This window comes from Lepisosteus oculatus, chromosome 5, assembly GCF_040954835.1.
Source record: "Lepisosteus oculatus isolate fLepOcu1 chromosome 5, fLepOcu1.hap2, whole genome shotgun sequence".
Classification (NCBI taxonomy): Eukaryota; Metazoa; Chordata; class Actinopteri; order Semionotiformes; family Lepisosteidae; genus Lepisosteus; species Lepisosteus oculatus.
This window is the reverse complement of record NC_090700.1, coordinates 61,548,757-61,566,059: the sequence shown is the minus strand read 5'-3', so window position 1 is coordinate 61,566,059 and position 17,303 is coordinate 61,548,757. Positions and strand designations below refer to the sequence as shown.

The window sequence follows — 17,303 nt, the reverse complement described above, 5'->3', positions numbered from 1 at the left end:
TGCTGTCGCATCAGCCAGGTGGATGCTGCACATTGGGATTCCCCATTATCTGCGCTTTGAGAGGAGTGTCCAGAAAAGTGCTATATAAGTGTAAGTAATTATTATTATAATTAATATGATTTAGTCCTTACTGACCCTGTTTGGGGTGCTGGAGTTTTGCTGGCACTCTACCTTCAGCTCCCTTTGGTTTTAAATGTACGCTGGACCACTGCAGGAGAAGGCCATTTTGCTGTTGCACCATCACCAATATCGTACATCCCAATGACAGGATCAGGATTAACAGATAAGATTAATATCATTGAGAGACTGAAGAACAGGCTGTACTGTGGTCTTAGTCTCTTTCAAAATATGTGTGTCAATCCACATATCAAGCTGTGTGTGATAAATACTTTGACTTAGGAACTAACTACTATCATCTGTTGCAGTCTGCTGTCATGAGGGTTGACTTTGTCTTTGAATTTCCACATCCCACCATGCCTAATGTTGTTTACATTAGGTTTCAGTCCAAACCTGCCAAGTCTCTTCCAGATGAGCTGGAGGAGTTTACTCAGAGCTCTGGAGAGCATGGTGTTATTATCATGTCCTTGTGAACATTTGTTAGCAAACTCCCCAGTGATATAATAGAAAAGATAGCCGCTGCTTTTACCCAGCTCCCTCAGAAGGTTATCTGGAGACACATGGGTGACAGACCTGCTAACTTGGGCAACAATACCCTACTGGTTTACATGGATGCCTCAAAATGATCTCCTCAGTCATCCCAAGACCAAACTACTTGTATCACATGGAGGAACCAATGGGATCTTTGAGGCAATTTATCATGGCATGCCAGTAGTGGGACTGCCAATATTTTTTTATCAATATGACAATCTTGCCCGGCTTCAGGTTCGAGGAGGAGCCAAAATCCTTGATGTCACTAAACTAGACAGATATACTTTTTTCCAGGCCTTGCAGGAAGTCCTCAGTGAGCCATCTTACTGGATGAACATGCAGTGGGTCTCAAACCTGCATCAGAATCAGCCTATGAAACCACTGGACAGTACCCACTACTGGATAAAGTTTGTGATGAGACACAAAGGTGCTGCTCATCTATGTGCAAAGTCCTTCAGACTGCCTTGGTTCACCTACTATTCTGTGGATGTTATTATGGCCTTGCTAGCAGCTGTGGTTATCTTCATACTCATTATAATTGTAATTTTCAGATTTCTGTGATATAGGGCTTCTTATATGAGAAAACCAAAATCAGAATAAGCTTAATCTATGCCTAGACTGGCATATACACTACATAATCTCTTTTTTTTTTTGTAGTTTTACTCAGATCAGTAGGTTTATAATAAACTATAAAATTTCATTATGAGAATTATAACATTTCATTATGACCATGAGAAAAATTTACAGAAGACAAACATAGAAATTCATATGGGGCTGTAGAAGAATAGCTCACTACTGTATATAACCTCAATAAGTAGTTCATAAGTAAAAGTGCAAAGTAGTTTAATAACATAATTATTTTTTTCTGAGTTTCAACAAAGGGAAATGTTTGCATCTGTGTTACAGCTAACCGGGACAAACTCTTTGACAACATAAGATAATAATCTTATCATGGACGGAGCGGTGGCTCTTTGGCTCTGTGGCTAAGGATCTGTGCCTGTGACTGGAAGGTTGCCAGCTCAAATCCCGCAGCCTGCAGAGGGATCCTACTCCGTTGGGCCCCTGAGCAAGGCCCTTAACCCCAACTGCTCCAGGGGTGCTGTACAATGGCTGACCCTGCGCTCTGACCCCAAGCTTCTCTCCCTGTCTGTGTGTCTGTGTCTCATGGAGAGCTAGCTGGGGTATGCGAAAAGACAAATTCCTAATGCAAGAAATTGTATAGGGCTAATAAAGCAACATTATTAACATTACACATTAATTGTCAAACTAGATGGGAGCATGGAGGTATGCTTAGGGCCCTAGCCTCCTAGCTAGCATATAATAGGTTCAAAGAATTCCAAGGTGGGAATGTTGTTGTAAAGTCGTGTTAAGATTAATCCTTTAAATTTGCCATTGAATTCAGATTGATCTTACCCCATAAGACAAAACAAATTTACAGCAAATAAATGACACAAAACGACGGTCAACAAATGAATAACACACAAAAAAATATAAGTCATGCCCGACATACAGAAATGTATATCCCCAGTCCCTGTGTACCCCCACCTCACAATGTAGTTTGAGCAGTGAACCCATAAGAGCCCACAGCTGAGTGCACATGCGATTTAATAAAACTCCAGAAAAGATGGCTTTCACAGAGGAGTCGCCCACTCACACTTTAAGGTACTGTAAAAGCACAATTAAGTAACTTGTAATTATATAAATATAAATTAATTATATAAATAATTAATCTGCAGGGATAAGAGCCACATTGTCACACATTTTGGAAATATTTTTTTCCTATATTGAAACAGTTGCACAGTTGTCTGTTTTTCATTGCTTGAATAGTTTTGTTTAGCACCTAGTTAATGTAAGTGCCATTTCACCTAAAAGGTTGATTCTGTGGTTGTTAACAGCATCTTGACTCTAGTAGAGAAAAGGTTAGTGAACTCATCTATTCCCTTTGCCCCATACAGATAAGAAAGTATACTTGTATAAAGGTTAAGTAAAAAAGACACGCTTACGACAACGTTCTGTTGTCTCTTTTATCCTATACTTTTAAGAGACCTGTTTATTGGTTTTCTATTTAAAAAAATGGTCTGAAACCACATCAGCTGCAGATTATGTAGGATAACAAAAATGAAATGGTCTAACAAAATCCCCAACAATTAAGTAATATAACTGGCAGCCAAGTGTTAAAGACACACTAACATAAAGACAGTTGACATGGGTCATTCACATCATATATATTTTCATGGAAAACAATCAGCGTCATCAGAGAGTTCTGTACAGTGAATTTAAAAAGGGCTGTGAGAGGGGAAGCTGATTCAGACTCCCCAAGGACTGTCTTAAGTAACAAATACTGTACAGTCAGTCTGTCAGTTGAGCTTAAGGACTTGGGAGGATCCAGTCTATGTCATTTGAGTTTAGTACTCTGGCATGAAGGAACAGAACAGATCATCAAATCACCCTGGCTGACATCAGGAGAGAACACAGAGAGCAGCTTGTACTAGCACATTTCTGGAACTCTAAATGGAAGATCTTAACTGACTAGATACCAAATGTATCCTGTTTTTTCATTCATCATTCCTGACATCAGTTTTGTAAGAGATAAAAATGTATAAAATATGTTTTTACAGTTTATTTAATTCATCCCTCCTCCGCCCTTTCACCACCTTTACAGCTGTCCATTGGTCACTCCTCACAATGAATAGGGGTCCCAGCCACCTTGTATTATGACCTGAAGGATGGCCCTCACCCAGGAAAGTTCAGCCAAATCTCACTTTACTAAATATTCAGTAAACATCCTTAAATCCTTAAATTCTCTGGTGTTTTAATTTATCATGAAATGTAGAAACTGATTTTTGGTATCACACATATTCATACTGCCAGCAGCTATGTCACCCTGCAGCTCTCAACTGGCTACCTACTGAACCTAAGCAGGGTTGAACCTGGTCAGTACCTGGATGGGAGACTTCATGGGAAGCTATGGTTGCTGCTGGAAGTGGTGTTCATGGGACCAGTATGTGTGGGTCCTAATGCACCATGCAGTATGTGTGGGTCCTAATGCCCCAGTATAGTGGTGGGGACACTATACTGTAGTGGGCGCCGTCTTTCAGATGAGACGTTAAACTGAGGTCCTGACTCTCAGTGGTCATTAAAGATCCCTGGGCATTTCTCGATAAGAGTGGGGAGTTATCCCGGTGTCCGGGCCAAATTTCCCCCCTCAGCCTTAACCGTGGCCTCCCAATTGTCCCCATGTATGATTGACTTGCACTGGCCCTGTGATGGACTGGTGACCTGTTCAGGCTGTACCCTGCCTTGTGCTTGTTGCTTGCTGGGTAGGCTCTGGCTTCCCACGGCACCGTATGGTATAAAGTGTTTTGGCAAATGACATGACATGACATTCATACTAAAAATATGATTGACAAGCATTATAAAATGACATAGTAGGTGTAGAGATAATCTCTGTATTTATTTCCACTTTTCTGTTGCTCAGCAGTTCATTGTACTTGCCACTATGTCTGTTCTGTCATCATAATAGGATGTATTTTTTTCAATGAATAAAACCCAATGAGACTTTGTCTCAGATGTATTAAACAGTAAAAAAACATCATTCTCAATGTGCATCTCAGTAAGACAAGTCAACACTTATTAGTCTATATCTGCTTCAAAAGCTCCTAAAGAAAATGTATTTTACCTACAAATTTTATTTGCTTACTTTTTGTCATTCATCTACATACTACATCTGGAAAATGTACAGTCAAAAGAATCACACAAAAAAATCAAAGATAGCAAAAGTACAACATCAATATTTCCATTTAGGTTGCAGCTATATACATTTCAATGTAAAATATGTTTAAATTATAAAAATATATTTTAAAAGAAAGTCTTATTTTCCATTGTTTTTTAATGTTAATATTTGGAATAAGTAGTATTATGTCACTCTATGTCTCATACTGTATCACTGCTTGATATTAAGTCACAATTCTACTGTATATATAACAAAAGAAAATAAGTGTATAAATTGCAGTGTTATACTGTTTTCTTGAAATTATAGCTTTTAAAAACAATCAATGCCAAATCAGCAAAGCAAATTTGGTTCATGGTTCATGAAAGACACGGGGGATAACCCAAATATGAAGAAAATGAAGGATGACAAGTTAGCTTTAGAGATGTTCCAATGCTCACATTGAAATGTTATAAAATATTTTTAAACTGTTTCATTACTTTTTAAAAGTGGTCATTAGAGTAGATAGTTTTGAATCCACCTTGCCGTATCATTGCTGTTTAGTATCATGTCTTTACTTTATTGACTGCAATTATCTTTTAGTTATTAATGAAGAGCTTATGACATACTGTAGCTATTTTGTCATTTGTGTGGACATACATCTTTACAATTATCACAGAAATGTGCCGGAATTATCTGAAGAAAATATAAAATATGTAACTTTTTATCAGTGGATTCTAAATCTTGTCTTCGTTTTGATTTGCTTAGTCAATGAATACCATGCTATTTTAAGAGTGCCACTCCATAAAGTGTGGACTTGGACCTCAACTGAAATGAGTACTTTTACTAAATGACTGAGCAGACTCTGTATGTCAGGGTCACTTTTGGATTTCTCTCTCATGTGGCAAGGATTTTAAAACACAAGTAAGTGAATTTTCAATACATTTACTCCTTAAAACTTTTCATAGAATCTTTCTTCATATTTACATGTACTTTTTAACATGTTCTGTCTTTGTGTAAATATGTACTCTGTAGTATGCAATTTAAAGAAAATGTTTTTAGTATTCTAAGTTAGTGTTAATATCAATGGATACCAAATATTTTCATAAAATGCAGGCAAGTTCTAATACATTGGAAAACTTAAATATTAAAATGATTTTTTTCTCATAGTAGTATAAAATCTTTATATGTGTATATAAAAGGGCAATTGTTTTCCAATATTTGGGATTTGTGGTCTAGACTGAAAAAAAGGCAGTCTTTCTCCATGTGTAGATTTATTTTAAAGTGTGCAGCTGTAGAGAAGGAGATTATGGAATAATAACAGTAAACCCATTATACAGTTTGCACCATGAAATGTATCAAAATGGTCATTTTGATTTAAATGGTCTGATTCAATCTACTGCTTTGTGTATATTACAATAAGACTGCATTATTGATCACCATTTATAAGAATCTTAAATGTTTTTTTTTAGATACAATGCAGACGTGTGGTTCATGGAAAACTCTCCCCACCTTAATATCTCTTCTAATTATCATCTCTGTCCCCTTTTCTGATGGTGGCAAGATTTTAGTATTCCCAGTGGATGGTAGCCATTGGGTGAATATGAATATTTTGATAGAGGAGATGCACTCAAGGGGACATAATATCACTGTGATCCGAGGTGAAGGCAGTTGGTACATTAAGGAGAACTCACTCTACTACACCTCAATCACGATACCTGAAAATAAAGATATGGATAATAAGTTCTTCCACTCATTCCTCGTCAAATACCTAGAAGTTCAAATAAAGGAGAGTTCCCTTCTGACATTCCTCACCTTGAAAAGGGATTTCCTTGCCATGATTTCTGAAGTTCACAGAGCTATATGCAAAATGGTGACTACCATGTTTGAAAATAAGCAGCTAATGCAACGTCTACAGGACACTCAGTATGACCTGGTCCTGACAGATCCTGCTATAGCTGGTGGAGTCCTGTTGGCCCACTATCTGAAACTACCTTTAGTTTTGAATGTTCGTTGGATCACCAGTGGGGAAGGCCACTTTGCACTTGCGCCTTCACCATTGTCATATATCCCAGTGCCAGGATCCAGATTCTCAGATCAAATGAATGTCATTGAAAGGGTCAAAAACTTCCTTTATTATGCCATCATACTTTACGAGCAAACGTTTGTGGTTGACCCACATTATCGAGCTGTATGTGATCACTATTTTGGCCCAGGAATTGATATTTACAGTCTCATTCAAAGTGCAGATATATGGCTCATGAGGGTTGACTTTGTCTTTGAATTCCCACGACCCACAATGCCCAATGTTGTCTACATGGGGGGCTTTCAGTGCAAGCCTGCTAAGCCTCTTTCACCAGATTTGGAAGAGTTTATGCAGAGCTCTGGAAAACATGGTGTTATTATCATGTCCCTGGGAACCCTGGTTAACAGTCTTCCTATTGACATAGCAAATGAGATAGCTTCTGCTTTTGCCCAGCTCCCTCAGAAAGTCATTTGGAGACACCAAGGGAACAGACCTGCTAATTTAGGAAATAACACACTACTGGTCAATTGGATGTCACAAAATGATCTCTTGGGACATCCTAAGACCAGAGCTTTTGTAGCACATGGAGGAACCAATGGGGTACAAGAAGCAATTTATCATGGCATACCAGTTTTGGGTCTTCCACTTCTTTTTGACCAGTATGACAACCTCCTACGACTGAAAGGGAAAGGAGCAGCCAAAATCTTGGAAATTAACAAAGTTAAGAGTAACACTTTCCTTCAGGCTTTGCTGGAGGTACTCAATGATCCATCTTACCAGATGAACATGAAAAAGCTCTCCAGCCTGCACTGGGACCAGCCTATAAGACCCCTGGATAATGCAGCATTCTGGATAGAATATGTGATCAGGCATAAAGGTGCTGCTCACCTGCATTCAGAGTCCTACAAGATGCCCTGGTACACGTATCACTCTGTGGATGTTATTATGTTCTTACTGGCAGCTGTATTTGTCTTCATAATGATTACCATTGCTGTTATCAAATTTATCTGCCACAGGATTTATTATAGGAGAAAACTAAAATCTGAATAAATTGAATTCCTATTCATGCTCAAATTGTCATCAACTAGATTGTAAATGGTTTGAAAATGTGAAATTCTGTTACATAAAAATGTTTGCTAAAATGCTCAAATGTTATGTTTTAAGTCCTCATAAAATCTGATAAATTAATATTATGGGTATTCAAAATTACATTTTCCTATTAAATAAAGAAAATAAAAAAGAAAGGAAATAAAATGTGTGTGCCTAAACTACCACACCTGTACACCTGATGTTTGAAATCAGAATCACTAAACTCAAACTGGCCAGCTGCTTTTGTAACTCCTCCTGCTACTCTCCTCAGTGTAGAATGTTGTAATAAAAGACAATAGAACCACAGCAGCATGACTTTAGTTCATTCTTTTCATATCCCATACCTATTCACTAGAATTTTCAATAGGTGGCACTGTCAACTAATTCATGTATTTCTCAGGTGATTTCTATCAAAGGTGCATTTGTGTGACATAACCTTGTCCTCTTCCACATTTAGTAGAGAACATTTTGTGTATTTACAGTCTATATTGCATTCCAGCCTGTCATTGTACAAATGTACGAACACACTGTTTTATAGTTTCATTCCGGCATAGCTCTTCATTATCGAATAGATATAATATAATCAAACTATTGATTGACATAAATTGGTTCCCATTGTTAAAGAGTTGGATATTGTAGTTCAGTAAAGAAAGTTCAATTTAGTACAGATCACTGAGAGCAGAACTGAAAATTGAAATCAAAAGATATCTCCGGGTCTCCAGGGCTAGAACGGAAAGACCTTGAAAAAGAGAAAACCATATCAGAGTTCACGTCACATACAAATTGATAAAACTGCAAATGGTTCACAACTGGCAGAGCAGTGCTGAGCTGGGCTTGACTGATCAAGGCTAAATCCTGAAACCCTCAGCACCTACAGGCACCCACTCCCCCACGGGTTGCTGTGCAGCTTGATGAATGGCTTGATGAGTAGAGGAGTCTGTATGTCCTTCCTCATTCACCCCCTCATGCAGTGCAGGTGTTGTCACAGTGAATCGAAGCATAAGGGAACAGAAACCAGTTGAATTCTGGGCAGCTACTCTACATGATAAGGATGGTACAGAATTCTAAATTTAAAACATGATAGGTAGCTCTTAGAATTTGACAACCACTGAGACTTGCACAGAAGTCAATATTTTGACCTTACCAGCATTCGAAAATATAAGCTTAAGTTTTCTTTTTGCAAGTGAATTGTTCCATCTACCAATGGAAAGATGTCACGAAGAAAAGGACTGGGAATTCAAGGCTTACAAGTTAATATACATTTTAATATAAGCTATTCCTCAGTCTTCTTATAAAAAGCAGAATTTATCCTTTTTTCTTTAGTCACTTAGCAGCTGTTTAACCTCCCTGGTTATTAGGGGTTATTTAGGGGTTCTTTTGGAAATATTGGCAACCCCACAGCTTTGTTTCATTAGGTAATTTCTTAAGAAATCCACCTCTCATTGCACAGAGAAAGAAACTCTCCTGAAGCACCATTTTTAGGCCATGCACATTACCGTGCAAGAAAAAATATGATAATAAGCAAAGTTATTTATCAACAGAACAATAAAAGATTCTGAATGAAGTATTATTTTTTATGGATTCCTCAAAATAGAAATAATTCATAGAGAAAAGAAAGTGTATTTTCTTTACTACATCTTTAAAGGACTTCACAGTATGACATTAGGTAACAGCTGACATTTACTTGAATAAAAATGGTTAACCTGAAAAAATAACATGAAAGCATAGCTTCAGGTTATTTATACAAAACTTTAACTTTGTTTTTGCAGAACCTTATGTATCCCGGGGGGGCCTGGATGGTTACATTTAGAATTCTAGCTATGTCTGTTGTTCTGCAAAAGTCTGCAAAAACTGGTTTGAACAGGCTGAAGAAGCAAAACTACCACATAAAGTTGCAAGATAAGACATAGTGGTCTGAGTTTTAAAGTATTTGAAAAAAGGCATAAGCTGAAGGATTTGACTTCAGAAAACTAGGAGAAGTGTAGCTGTTGTATACCACTGCATGCTTTGGTAGTTGCTAGAGTCTGCATTTGGACCAACTGTCTACAACTGATGCATGCATGATTGATCATAAGGGATGGAGGTACAACCTTGTTGTGCACAGTGTTAGTTGTTTTTTTGCTAAATAATAATAGCTAAATATATCTCTTCTGAAGGTGAAATGAGAAGCAATGGGCTTGGAGAGATCTTTAATCTTCACAGCCCTACGTTCTCTGAAGCGATTTCCGAGTCTCCTTCCTGTTTCTCCAATGAAGATGGCTGGGCATTTACTACAAGAGATCTGTATCTGTATAAACCTATTACTTGTTCCAATACAATACATGACATACTTGTATGTATAAATACTGACTACAGACCCACCAGCAAGGTGTTACTTCTTGAAATCATAAGTCTACCTCCAGATCAGAGGATTTAGACACCAAATGTGGCAAATTATCAAACATAAGATTATTTTTTACAACATCCCTGGTCCCCTCTTTGACTGAGCTTAGTTTCCAATGTCTCAATAGAAAAGCAAACTGTATATGGGGTGTATATGGGGTGAGAACAGAATTTAGTATTCAGCACCCTTTCATAAATAGTAATAATAATAACAACAACAACTTATATTTATAAAGCACCTTTTCAAACCCAAGGACAATTAACATAGTAATAAAGAAAAAGACAAAAAGTACTGTAAAAAGTAAAGGAAAAGAAAACAAGAACATACAGGTTTATACAGATAGAATACAATCAGACACAGGCCCTGGTAAAAAGGTCTGTTACATACCTAAGTGCACATATAATACACAGTGTGTCTCAACCACTTCTATTCAGGCTAGTTTTATGATCTCTTTGACAGCTTTGTGTTTACTTTGCTGTTGCAAATAAGAAGTAAGCACCAAAAAGATGGCTATGTGGTCTTAAGTATAACTTCCTGCCTCATTAAAAGCTGCCTTCAGGCTGCTTTAAAGTGCAGTTTTTACACAAGCTTTTTGTACTTGATCACTTTTTATTTGCTCCACTATTATTATTATGATGATTATGATAATGATTATGATTATTACTATACAATTTGCTGTTGCTTGCAAAGGCTCATCTTATGTGCGTAGTCAATTTCATTAAAAAAAGGGTTCAAGTGGAATTCTGCTTTACTTCAATGGTCAGAAGATTGGTCTTCAACTTATGTGCATCTCTCCATCAATCCATTTTCTAACTGCTTTATCCAATAAAGGGTCGAGGGGGAGCTGGAGCTTGTCCCAGCAAGCAACAGGTGCAAGACAGGATACACCCTGGGCAGATAACCAGCCAATTGCAGTGTACATACAAATACTGATACACACTCAGTGCCACACTGATATCAGGGCCAGTTTTCCCAGCAACCAGTTAATCTACCAGCTTGTCTTTGGACTAGAGTACCCAGAGTAAATCCACACAAACACGGTAAGAATATCCAAACTCCACGCAGCATAGCACCACAGAAATTGAAGCCAGGGCCCCAACAGTGTGAGGTAGCAATACTAACCACTCCTGCAACACTGTCCCTCCTACATTTATGTGTATGAACAAAATTATCTGACATTGTATCTGCGTATTAGAGCAGAAAGTTATCAAATACCACATTTACAAGTATAAATAAGCTTAGGAGATTGAGGGCATCTGAGTATTAAGAAATATACAAAAATTCATACTATAGCCTCAGGTTCAATGCATATTAGGGGCTTAGAATGATATACCCTATGTGCACTCTAGTGTTCTTCAACATGCAGTATATCTTCCCTGTGTGCTTAATTTAAAAACCACAAAAGCAGTCCACCACACATGAGACATTTTCCTGTATGAATGATTTCATAGTTAGACAAAGTTGAAGATGATACTAAAATAGGAGGGTTAGAAAACTACATAGCATGCATCAGAAATTCATAATAACTTAAATAGCAAAGCTCGTTGTTGATGATTGGGAAAACATAGAAAACATGGAACACGTCCTATGTAGAGTGTTACATGCAGGTGGTAAATACAAGAACTACAGATATACAGTAGATGGGAAACACAGAGCTTGAAGGTCCTGCTTATGAAAAGCACTTAGGCATTTAGGTGGACGTCATTCACACTTTCACATAACAGATTAGGATCTATAACTAAAAGTGTGGGATTTAAGGTATGATTTTAAGGTATGTTAAAATTGTGCAATGGAAATTAGGTAAATATATGCTTAACAAAAATATATTTCTGCTTTTATTATCAGAGATATCAGAGAAGAATGTCTAAATACATACCGTAGACAGGCTCCGTGGAATGCCCTACACACACAGGCTGAAACAGATGAGCCTCTTCAGTTTTAAACAGAGAACATCTTTTATGTTCTTGTGTACAGCCTGTCGGTCTTTCTACCCACTGAATACTGATTGTAATGTTTTCCTTTTTACTTTCAAATAAAGGTCTTTATCATGAGGGAATGTGTGGAATTTAAGTAATACAAAGTAATATTAACATTATACAATGGAAATAAGGTATTTGAGGTAAGACCTCATTTAGAATGTTTAGAATTATTACATACTGCATTGCCATATATATATTAGACAAAAACAGAAACCCTGTTTGAGATAATTTATGACACATCTGGTACACGCTGTCATAGGTTTATTCCTATGCAGTTATTGGAATACAGCTACATATTTGTTTCCTGTGTCTAATTAATGCAATCCTTTAAACCACAGACCAGGCCTGTCCAGTTTCCTGGAAAGATTATAAATATTTTATCTCACATTCAGAAGAAAAAGCAATTTAGCAAAAACTATTTATCAAATTTGTCCTTACATGGTGTGTAGAATGTCCCCCTACTGCAGTAAATTTGAAGTAATGACAATGTACTTGTATAAACTTTCCACAGGTGGTGTGTGACAGAGTGCTTGTTATTTTTTCTTTCTGAATGTGAAATACTCCAATACTTCACCCTACCCTTCTGGTATGTTTGAGAGAGTGTATGTGATACAAATGACATGTGAATGATACTTACCCTTTTGTTGTTTCCCTAAAAGCACTGCAGTGTTTTCCCCATTTGGAGTATTGTATTGTACTGTTTTGTGTTGATCAAGATGGCCACTAGTCACCTTTCCTGTTTGTAGTATCACACAAATGATCTTAAAGGGAAAGGTTACTGGTGAGCCATCTATAAATAACCGATGTAAGGTTAGTTGTTTTATTTAAGTGAATATATCATAGTTGCATGACTCTGTTAAAATGTATAAGTTATTTTGGGATGGTTAAATACTTTATTTTGATCAATCTTCCCATCTCTGTTAACAAAAATGTGAGTGTGTCCCTTTAAGAGGATGGTCCTTAGAAGAGGAGGGGCTATAAAAGGGACTGGGAGAGCTCAGTATGGAGGAGGGTGCCTTGGAGGAAAGGTGTGGAGAGTACTTATGTGAGGGGTTTTTTTGGTTATCCTTATTTTTTGGGGGGCAATAAATCTAGTTTTGTTTGCATTTGAAGACTGCTTGTGGGAGTTTCTTTTCTTTTCTTTGAGCCAAGCCTGGTCACTTGGCTGGTGACATGATGCCATACTTAAATATTACAAGAAAGCACCTTTCAAGGTTACTAATTTGAATTTCAAATTTAATTTGTTGATGTAGAAATTAATAGAATATTCTATTGTTTTCTATCAGTGATTATACTTCATTATACTTTGTTCTCTGTATTTGCATTACAAATATAAATAAAGTAGTCCTGTAATTATCTAATCTGTACTAAAAACAGACTTGGAATGCAGTGCAAACCGTTTATTAAGGGGAACATGAAGCTACACTTTATCCCAAGTACTGAGAGAGCCCTACAGTTTCCTGTCCAGGGTGTACCATGCTTTGTGCCTTGTGCGTTGCTTGCCGGGATAGGCTCTGGCTCTCACTCAACCCTGAAATGGAAGAAGCAGTTATAAAATGAATGGATGGGTATAGCAAGGAATCTTCTGATTCTGTGGTCTGGTCAGAGACCACAGCGAAAGTGAATGAAAACACATTCAGGAAAAGGGAGAGTTACAAACAATAAAGCCTAGTATATATATATGTTCTGTCAGTTAGCATTATGCCAATACCTGGTGAGGTGTCTGAGCCCAGAACAGGTTTTATCTTCTTTTTAAGGAAGACATGCAATTTGTTCAAAGTACACACATAGGAAAGAGACAGCAGGCCCATCCTGAATTCATGTAATTAAATAAGCTAAATCAATATAAACAGTTCTTTAGTTTATAGTATTTAGTATTTGCCAGATATTTCAGTTTTGGATAAAAAAGCATCTAACCGCAACAGTATTACTTCTCTGTTAAAGGCAGTCATTTTATTACCTACATTTTCATGCAGGTAAGCCTATATCACCTATGGATGCTCTATCATTAAGGGAAACAACCATTTATACTATAATTGCACCCATAACAGATGCTGTAATTTCCCATCCAAATAACATCAGGAATAGACCTGAATTGTTACACATTGTAAATAGCACCCACAAATACAATCTTAACAAATGATTTTGCTTTTTTGCCATAATACTTAAGAATTAAACTGAGATTTAACTAACTTATGAGAAACCACTGATACCCAAGGGGTACAAGCAGGTCCAAATATCCAATTATACTTTGGGATCAGAAGGTTGAAATATCTCTTTGCATTAAAAATAAATAAAGGAGAAGTTGTGATTGTCGCGGTTTTGCACGGGGTCGTGCCCCCCGCCACCTGTTCTGTCCTGCAGCACCTGGGGCGCTAACCCGGGTCTCTGGTGTAACGCAACAGGGAACCAGCCGCATGAGCTAAAGGAGACCTGCCCCAGCCCGGGCAGCTGAGGTCCCCGCTACGCGCAGGGAGGGCGTTGACGTCACCGTATCCAAACTAGCTCCACTACAAAGTTTCTGAGGATGTATCATGAAAGGTGTTGCATAAAATAAAGATTATTATCTGTGTTAACAAGTCTTCTTGAACCAAAAGACAGAAAGAAAACTGCTTCCTAGGATGGTAGGTTTCTTCAAATGTTTTTTGTAAAGCTGCAGGAGGAGTAAGTTAAAAAAGAATAATCTGAAAGTCAAAGCATCTAATGTAATAATTGGTGAGGTAATGCATTGTTCTCCAAAATTTTCATATGTGTCTTATGATTGATTTGCACATATTTCAATTTTCCTGCTACAGCATTTCATTCAGAACTCTGAATTTTCATCAACTTCAGGTTACAGAAGGACTCAATGCAACTACTGTATAAAATGTTAAATGTTATGTGACATTTGAGGGTCCTGAAACTCCTACTGCCCAACAGTGGGAAGGGTATGAGACAGAAACAATTTCTCTTGTGTATGCATATCATACTGATCTCTCTCAATAATTGTGCAGAAAGTGAGGACATACAGAGAATGGAGCAGTGCTAATTTGTTTCTCCACACTGCTCCACGTCTCCCTGATGGGGAGCCTGTTAAAAGCCTTTAAAATATTTTCAAACTAAAAGCAGAAGGACTGTCAGTATCCATGGAATTCAGTGACTACCGACATGGTTATGACAAAATAAGAAACGTTTTGATGAAATTCAAAAGTGTATTGCTAAATACTCTCTGTATATTGTCATGAAACACAGTTGACTCACAGGAAGCTGCACCTAACAGCAACAGTGGGGTATGCCATTCTTAAAGACCTGCATGCTCTTTAATAATTACTTTACCTCTAGCTGCAAAGCCATGTACATTCCACTATGCGTCTCAGAACTGTATTTCCCAGAAAGTAATGAGTGGACAATAGATTTTTAATCTTTTTTAACAAAGCACAACTGTATGCCATTAGAGAGTGTGTCACGTGCATTGCTGAGTTGTGGCAAACATACAGTAGTTCGTGTTTTCTAAGAGGCCGAGTGTTTGATCTCTGTTTGTGCCGGAGGAAAGACTTTGTGTGAAAAGACTTGTGAAAATTGTGCTTAGACCTCTTTAACTATCACTGCTGGTTCAGAATATATACAGTATAACAAACATATAAAGCACTACTAAGGCTTATTTAGAATATTATAAACGTATTTGGTCGTCACATTATAAAAATGGGAAAAATGTGTTTATTGTGTGAGTGTGTTTGGACGTTTGTCTGTGCGTGCCCTGTGATAGAATCTCATCTAACAATGTGTCGTTTTGCATTATTGCATTCTTCCTGTGTGTGGAAATTCGTATTCTGGATGACAAAATCAAACAAGCCCAAACAACTGTGATGAAGTGTTGCAATACAAACAGTATCAATAGTTTTACAACATAAGGAAAGTAAGACCTAGTGACAATTCATTTTCTTTTTTATTTTAATGTCACCCTCAACATTTTTGTGTAGAATCCAAGCCTGAAAATATTTAAAAGCTCACAACCTTGAGTGTCTTACAGTTTTCATAGTTCTAGTACTGAGGAAGGACCTATTTTCAAGTCAAGGATATTCATTATTTCTTATCACAATATGTTTTCAAGTAGTATCCAAATCCTCCCCCCCCCACCCCGTTCACAACTCCTTTGTTCCATGATATTGTACATACTGTAGATGTGGCCTAACTTCTCCAAACTAACAGGAAAAGGGTGTGGTGTTTTTTCTTTTTCAAAACAAAAATGTCTAGAACTACAAATTACTGAAGCTGCTTGTAAATTCTTTGAAATATTTTGAAGAAATATTAAATTAAATTATTATATTATAAATATATTATTATTATTATTATTATTATTATTATTATTATTATTATTATTATTATTATTATTATTATTATTATTATTATTATTATTATTATTATTATTATTATAATAAATACGGGTTTGATTGCTGACCAAATTCTTCTTCCCAGTCCAAAACCATGTTGGCAGGTTAATTGCCTTCTGGGAAAATTAGCCATTATGTGAGTGTGTTTACAGTATGTCTGTGTATGCCTGGCAATGGACTAGTGTCCTGTCCAGGGGGTTACCCTGCTTCACGCCCACTTCTTGAGACAGACAGATTGATGGGATTGACTTTGGCTCCCTTTCAACCCTGAATTGATAAAGTGGTTAGAAAATGGATGGATGGATTTTCTCACAGCCAGGAAAACTCTGTATAAAATACTAAGATTTTAGTTTTTATTGTGCCCACATACTTTGGACTGTGCACTAATGATCAAGGTGAGTGATACTACAGTAATTTATCATCATAGATTAACTTTTTGTTCACTCGTGTCATTAAGGGAATATTTCTCCATAGAGTCATACTCTTTATATTAGCCACATAGTAGTCAATATTTGTTACCTGGGTTTCACAGCCTACCAATGTCCTTCCTTCTCATGACCTGGTTCATCAGAGGCTCAAGAAGATATTATGTTAGGCCAAGGTTTGTGAATTGGGAAGAAAAGAAAACAGTGGTAGATGAGACCAGTAGTTTCTAGTGGGCTATGAATCATGTGGATGTCAGCACAGTGAAAAAATGCAGCTTGTTCATGTGGGATGACAAACTCCACTTTTATGTGCGCCTAGTTGCCTCAGGACACAGCTGTGTTGTACAGGATTAACGTATGACTATATAAAAGGGGTTGTTATTCCATCATACACTCCATGCCTTGTACTCACGTACTGTATAGACAATGTGCTGGTTCCAGAGAAGCTGATTGGGTTCCTGGTCTCTGTGCTGAAACAAAAGCTGACTATTAAAATCCCTTTGGTTGTGTTGTTATTTTTAAAATTCATAAACAACATCTCCATTGGGATGCACCATCACTGATCATTCTAACAAAATACAAAAACAAAACAAAAATGTAGATGTGGCTTTATCCCCATACAAAGGGCTTGCTTTAGCATACTACTTTACTGTCATTCACAAAGAAGAGATAAG

General features: G+C 37.2%; 1 protein-coding gene and 1 pseudogene across 1 annotated transcript; both read left to right on the top strand.

The window, feature by feature from the left end:
- The first annotated feature begins 473 nt into the window (after positions 1 to 473).
- LOC102693604 (UDP-glucuronosyltransferase 2B37-like) lies at positions 474 to 1,209 on the top strand. The gene is given in 2 exon segments (XM_015343461.1): positions 474 to 719; positions 721 to 1,209. Coding segments are annotated over 2 exon segments (735 nt in total).
- A 3,951-nt stretch (positions 1,210 to 5,160) lies between these two features.
- On the top strand, positions 5,161 to 7,778 carry LOC102682766 (UDP-glucuronosyltransferase 2B31 pseudogene; annotated as a pseudogene).
- Positions 7,779 to 17,303: the final 9,525 nt, after the last annotated feature.